The sequence below is a fragment of the Zosterops lateralis genome, assembly GCF_965231275.1.
Source record: "Zosterops lateralis genome assembly, chromosome: 6".
In the NCBI taxonomy this organism is placed as follows: Eukaryota; Metazoa; Chordata; class Aves; order Passeriformes; family Zosteropidae; genus Zosterops; species Zosterops lateralis.
In genome coordinates this window covers 56,358,564-56,365,572 of record NC_139761.1, presented here as the reverse complement: position 1 = coordinate 56,365,572, position 7,009 = coordinate 56,358,564, and the positions used below count along the sequence as shown (strand labels likewise).

The 7,009-nt window shown below is 57.1% G+C and overlaps 1 protein-coding gene across 1 annotated transcript in view; it reads left to right on the top strand.

The window, feature by feature from the left end:
- The first annotated feature begins 3,441 nt into the window (after positions 1–3,441).
- CCND1 (cyclin D1) overlaps positions 3,442–7,009 on the top strand; it is a 16,003-nt gene continuing 12,435 nt past the window's right edge. Inside the window, exons 1-2 of the mRNA XM_083862818.1 lie at positions 3,442–4,682; positions 6,420–6,635. Coding sequence (XP_083718944.1) covers positions 4,485–4,682; positions 6,420–6,635 — 414 coding nt within the window. The 5' untranslated portion in view covers positions 3,442–4,484. The remainder of the gene's footprint in view (positions 4,683–6,419; positions 6,636–7,009) is intronic.

Here is a 7,009-nt window from a genome sequence, read left to right as displayed (position 1 = left end):
TCAGAGAGGTGCCAATCCACTTTACAGCCAAGGAGCAGAGTGGTTGAGCATCTCAGACTGGTCTGAGGGATGCAAACACCTTGCAGATGACCACAGCAACCCCATGGGAGACCATCCTTTCTCAGAGAGCATTTCTGCAGCCTGTGTGATCCACACTGATTTACTGTCACTCATGGGGAATTGTGCCTAAAATCCCTACAAATCATCTCCCCGTGTTTTTGGGGTTTGTTTGTTTGGTTTTTTAAAATAAAAAATAATAACATTGTACTTCAAAACCTTCTGAATAAGCAATTCAACAGCGAATTTCCAATGGTATTTATTACGTGTCTTTGAGATGCTTTGCCACGCTACAAGAGCCAGTTTGGGGAATAGAGAAAATGTTTCTGTACCTTGTAAATCAAGTGTAAATGCTCCATGTGGCCAAGATGTGCTTTTTTGGTACCTCACACATCCCTATCAAACCCCAGTGTCTGTGTTGGCCATTTTCACGCTGATATATTACCAAAACATCCTACCAGCTGAGAAAAACAGAAACTCTACCTGCTGGTTATAAAATCAAAACATCCTCCACTAAAACACTTCCACTTCGATGATGCTGGTGCTTAAATACACTGTTTATTCACCTTGTCACTGTCTGAAAGCCAGGCTTTCTCTGGTGCCTCTCTCTCCACTGGCTCACTTCTGGCATGGCCTAGCAGGAGGTTTCCCTTGATGAAGAAAGAAATAAAACCTTGTTCCTTCCATTTTGGTGGGTTTGGGTTTTTTTTTTTTTTTTTTTTTTTTTGTGGGTTTTTTGGTTGGTGGGGTTTTTTTGGTTGGTTTTTTTTGGGGGGGGGTGGGTGGGTTGTTTGTTTGTTTGTTTGGGGCTGTTATTGTTGCGCTTTGGTTTTTTTGTTGGTTTGGTGTTTTTTTTTGTTTTGTGTTTTGTTTTTTGTTTTTTTTTGTTTTTTGGGGTTTTTTTTGTTTGTTTGGGTTTTTTTTTTCATCTCCTACAGCTATCCCTTCTGCGTTTGCTTAGCCCCAGGATAAATCTGGGCTAAACTCCATTGGCCCTGGATCCGTCCCTGCCTGTCTGGTGCCATGTCCCCATGCCGGGACACCCCAGCCATCCCTACCCTTCCCTCCCACCCGCACTTGTGCCTCTCCCCCGCTTGGTGATGGTTCCCCTACAGAAATCCTCTGTGAGCTTTGCTCCATCACATTCCTCATTTCAAGGGCTGCCACTTGGGTGGCTCCAGGTGGGTTTGGGATGTCTCCAGACAGGGAGACACCCCCAGCCCTCCCTGGGCAGCTGTTCCAGAGCTCGACGTAAATTCTTCCTCCCGTTGGGCTGAAGCTTCTTGTGTTTTGGGATTTACGGCCATTGCTCCTCATCCTGTTGCCGGGCACCCTTCAGGAGCCTGGCACCTTCCTCTTGGCCCCTCTTGGAGATGTTTGCTGGGATGCCCTCGCAGTTCCGCAGCTCCCTTGGTCTCTCCTGACGGGAGAACGGCTCCAGACCCGCCACCCTCTCCAGCAGCTCCTTCCCTTTCTTCTCCAGAGGACTCGGGACCAGGAGCGGGTTTTGGGGGGTGTTTTTTGGGGGGTTAGGAGTGGGAGGTGCGCTGTTCCGCGGCTCAGGGAGGCACGGCTGCCCCGGCGGCGGCACGCCAGGAATGCGCGTTCCCGCGGCGGCGGCGGCGGCGCGCATCGGCGGGGGCGGGATGACATCATGAGAAAGTGGCGGCCGGGCCCGGCGACGCCGGCAGCGGGCGGGCGCCGCGGGGAGGGGAGCGCCGGGCGGGCAGCAGGCGAGGGGAGGGGAGGGAGGGAGAGCGGGCAGGAAGGAAGCGCCGTCGGAAGCCCCCGGGGGCGAGAGCGGCGGAAGCGCATCCCGCATCGCGCATCCCGCATCCCGGGATGGGCCGGGCCGGGGAGCGGGGCGGGCGGCACGGAGCGCACCCCGGGGCTCGGCTCGGGCAGGCAGCGGCCCCGGCGGCCTGGGGCGGGCGGCACCGCCCCCCGGTCCGGGCAGGTGCGGGGCCGCCCGGTGCCGCTCACCGGGACTCGCGGGGGCGGCCGAGCGCTCTGGCGCTGCCGGCCCGGCCCGGCCCCTTTGTGTCGGCGGGACCGGGCGAGCCCCGGCCGAGATCTGCCCGTCCCGCCCGGTAACAGCCCCGCGGCCCCATTGGCTCCCGCGCCGCCGCTTCCTGCGGCCGCGCCGCCCCGCGGGGGCTCCCCGGGCCCCGCGCCAGCCCCGCCCGCCGCCGGCACCGCCCGCGCCGCCCCATGAATGGAGCGGCCGCGTGTGCCCGGGGGGAAGGCACCGCCGGGGAGAGCCCGGCACAGGGCCGGGGCATGGACAGGGCCGGGCTGCCGAGGGGAGAAGGACCCGTGTGCGCCACCCGTGTGGATGGGCAGCGTGGCCCCGGACAGATGTTGGGAAGGAAGGAGCTGCTGGCACCATCCGAGGGAATGCGCCCTCGGAGCCCCAAGGGCGTCCCCAAAGCAGCTGCTCAGCAGAAAGGGTGTTGGGGGTCTTAATTAAAGAGGGTCACCCCGCATGTGCAGTGGAAGCGTGTCCCCAATGGACGTGGGGTCGTGCGTGTCTCTTCTTTTAATATCAGAGCCTTCCCGGCCAGCTGAAGTGGTGGAAACAGCAGTGCCCGTCCTGTGTGTGAGGCACAACAGACAGGCCAGGGGACAGGGGACAGGGGACAGGGGACAGGGGACAGGCTCCTGGCCCAGGGACCCTGCAGTCGCCCCATGGCTGTGGCATGTGTGAGGGGAACTGAGAGCCGGGGCCTCCACATCCTCCTCCTCCTCCTCCTCCTGACAGATGGAGACAAAATGGAGACAAATGCTCCAGCCAACGAGCACAGGAGGAAAGATGGGCAGCAAGGAGATTACATAAACACACAACTGTGCAACAACATGCCCTGTGATCTTTGGCACCGCTCTCCCCGCGGGTCACGCAGGAGAAGAGATGCTCTGTGTCCTCCATGGCCAGCGGCCCTGCCACCCGCCAGAGTTGGTGCCACCAGGGCCACCAGGGCCACCAGGGCCGGCCAGTATTCCAGACAGACCCCGGGGTGATGCCAAAGCACCGGGACTGAGGTGAACACCCCAATTTAGGGCCTTCCCGCTCCTCCTCTGCTGCAGGACAAGGCGCAGGCACCGGCCTGGCTCACCCCGGCCTCCCCGCAGGCCTCAAGCCGCGCTCCCAGCCCCTGGCAGGGCCAGGCTTCTAAGGGATGCCCTTTTTATAACAGGAACAGTGCAAAGCACAGCGTCCCCAGGTACAGGGAGCCGGAGTTATCTCCAGCAGGGCCCCATCACGCGTGGACAGCGTGTCCTGGAGACGCGGATGAGGCCCCTGCAGGCTCCGGCTGCTGCCGGCATCTCCCTCCCTCCCTCCCTCCCTCCCTCCCACCCAGCCATCTCAGCTCGTCTGCCCAGAGGTGCTGGAGGCAGCCCTGGACACCATTTTGCTGGGATGTTTTTCCCGGCTGAGGCTGGGGTGCTAAGCATGGCCTTTCCCCAATGATTAGCCCTGGCCTGTCCCCTGCCACCTCCGTGCCCCTCTGGGAAGGTGAAACCTTCAAAGAGAAAGGAAAGACCTTAAAAAATTAAATAATTTAAAAAAAAACCCAAACCGAAAAAAAAAAAAAAAAAATTAGAAGAAGAACCGTCTTGCAGAGGGGTGGACGCCCCAATTATTGAGAAATTTTGGTGTGCAGCAAAAACCATCCTGGCTGGGAAGAAACAGGGCTGGGGAAACGGGAGAAAGGTTTTTCCTTGGGATCAGCTACAAAGAGTAGACATTCAGGTAGGGAGGGTGCCTTTTTAAAGGGCGGTGTGGCAGGTATGCACCGGTGACAGCACTAATAATAATAATAAATAAATAATAATAATAATAATAATAATGGTAGCAAAGAGCAAGGCACTGATGCTGCTGCGCTCCCCTCCCCGGCGCCCCCATAAAATAATACTCAGTCTCCTTGCATTTCTCTCCCCGGTGTCTGTGTGTGGCCTTAGCCCCATTCATCATTTGGCTCCCAGTGCAGAACTCGCTCCATTTTTAAAATTATGCATGATCCACTGAAGAGACAATTTGGGTTTCCCCCACCTCTCCCTCGCCCTTGAAGAAAGCGAGCCCTTGTCTCATTTGCATTAAAACCCTGCTCTCTATAAGCCGAGCAAAGGGGAAGGACTTGAAGCCTATGGGATGGCTTTAGGGCTCTGCCCCTTGCTTTTGGCTCTCTCTCTCTTTCTCATTCTCTCTCGTGCTTTGATCTCCGCTTAACAACAGTAACGTCACAGGGACTACACCAGGAGAGTTTTGTTGGAAGTTAGAAAGTTTTCCTGCCTCCAGAGGGCTGTAGCGGCAGTAGCAGAAGCAGCATCCAAGGGACTCCTGGAAGGGGAAGAGAGAGAGAGCGAGCAGAGCGAGCGACTGACTCAGTCCTGCAGCAGAGAACTGACTCGAGGCGACCCAGGCAGACATGGAACATCAGCTGCTGTGCTGCGAGGTGGAGACCATCCGACGAGCCTACCTGGATGCCAACCTCCTCAATGACAGGGTGCTGCAGACAATGCTCAAGGCGGAGGAGACCTGCTCGCCCTCCGTCTCCTACTTCAAGTGCGTGCAGAAAGAAATCTTGCCATATATGAGGAAAATAGTTGCCACTTGGATGCTGGAGGTTTGTATCTTTTCGGGGACTTTTCCCTTTGCGAGCTCCGCCAGCGAAACGAATTAAGCCGGGGGAGCTGCCGCTGCCCCATCTCCGGCCCCCCGTCCCTTTTCCTCTCCCCGGGGATCGCTTTCCCGGCTGGGCACACGCTGCTCTCCCCTCGGAGAGCCCTCTGGAGCGGGGGCCCGGCCCGAGGTGGGGTGGCCGCTGTCCCGGCTCCGTGTCCTCGCTGCTGCCGGCTCCGGGCGCCGAGGGGCGGCGGGCCAGCCTGTCCCCCCTGCCCGGTGCCCCCGGGGCTCGGGGGGTGCCCGGCACCTTTTCCGGCCGTCGGGGCGAGGCGGTGCCGGGGCACGGCCGGCTCGGGGCTCCCCCGGCCCGGCCCGCCCGCCGAGCCCCCCGCCCGCCCGGGGCCGTGCCCGGCTCCTGTTTTCTGGGGGGATTTTATTTTAAATTAATATCCTTGTACACGTATGCAAGCGGCTGCCCGTGCCAGTATTATGCGCCATCTTTGTTCTTTTATTTGCGAAGCAAAAAAAAAAAAAAAAAAAAAAAAAAAAAAAAAAAAAAAAGAAAAAAATTAGAAAAAAAAAAAAAAAGTGTTTATTAATCGAGAGAGAAAAACCGAAGAAAAGTCCCGGGGAGCAAAGCCAAGGGGGTGTGTGTGTGTGTGTGTGGCGGGGGGAGCGGGGAAGGGGCCGCGGGACGAGGGTCGGGGGTCCCCGCTGGGGCTGCGGGCAGGGGACCGGCCCGAGGGGTCCGGCCTGCCCGGGGGGAGCCGCAGGGTGAAAGTTTCTTTGTTCGGCGCGAAGAGAGGCCGGAGCTGCGGTCACCCCTCAAAGGCACGCTTGTTGCCGCGGCGGCGAGCGGCAAGGTCGCCTGGGAAAAGCCGCTTGGAAAGGGCCGAGTCCCTGGCCGGACACGGCCGGCGGGGCCCCCAGCGGGAGCCCCGGGACCTGGGCTACATTGTCGTGCCTTTTCGGAAGCCCTGGGTGCCCGCGATGTATTTTTAATTAATTTTTGAAAGCGCGGCGCCCTGCCTCGCTGTGGGAAATGTCGCGCCCGGCTGTGCTGCGGGGCGAGAGAGGGGAGGCGGTGGATTTCACTTCGGGGGATCCCCCCCGAGCCCCCCAGCAGCACCAGAGCCACGGGGCTCGGTAAAGGACCCCCGCCGCTTCATTTTCAGCCTTTTTTCGGGCCTCGAATAATTTTTTTAATATTTTTAAATATTTTTTGAAAAGATGACGTCTGGGGAAATGAGGCTGGACGCCACCTTTGTGTCTCGACCGGAGAGGGGAATCGGCGGCACAACGGCAAATTAAACGAAAAAATAAAAGCGAAATAAATAATTCCGGGGCCCAGCCCGGCTCTGCACCCCGTTACCGACCACGGGGATTCGCATTTTCCTCCACTTTCCGTTTTCTTCCCTTTTTTAACAAATTGTTCTCAGGGGCTGGAAAAGTGGGCACAGACCCCCTTCTTCGATCACCCCCCTCCCCTCCTGCCATGAATCGCCTGCGGGTTCCCAACGCAACATTTCCCCCCCGGTTTGTCACTCGTGACTTTCGTTTTCTTTTGATGCCGCTGCTTTTCCCATATTTATCCATTTTCCCCCGGCCGCCGTTCCCCCTCGTCTCCTTCAACCTTGCCCTGCAAAGCCTGGGGCTCCGGGAGGGCGAGAGCAGCGGGACGAGCCTGGCTTTCGCCTCAATTCAATTCATTCTTCAACGATCTCTCTCCTTCTTGCAGGTTTGCGAGGAGCAGAAGTGCGAAGAGGAAGTTTTCCCCTTGGCTATGAATTATTTGGACAGATTTTTGTCGTTCGAGCCGCTCAAGAAAAGCCGATTGCAATTGCTCGGAGCTACCTGCATGTTTGTGGCTTCAAAAATGAAGGAAACTATTCCTCTGACCGCAGAAAAACTGTGCATTTATACAGATAACTCCATTAGACCCGACGAATTACTGGTAATTTCACGTTTCAGTCACTTCAAGAATAAAAAAAAAAAAAAAAAAAAGAAAAGAAAAAAGAAATAAGAAAAAAAATCGAAACAAATATTAAATATATATTAAAAAGAAAAAAAAATGAAAGAAAGAAGGAAAAAAAAAACAGGAAAAAGAAGGAAACAAAAAAATCCCCAAAAAACTGCAACCCTGCACGTTCGGAAGCGCCTGCGGGGCTGTGGATGCGGCAGAGGGCTGGGACAGGGCTGGGATGGGGTTGGGATGGTGGCGGGATGGGATGAGGATGGGGTTGGGATGCGGATGGGATGGAATGGGATGCGGATGGGGATGGGATGGGATCAGGCTCGGGATGGGATCGCCCCCCCGCTGCCCGGGCT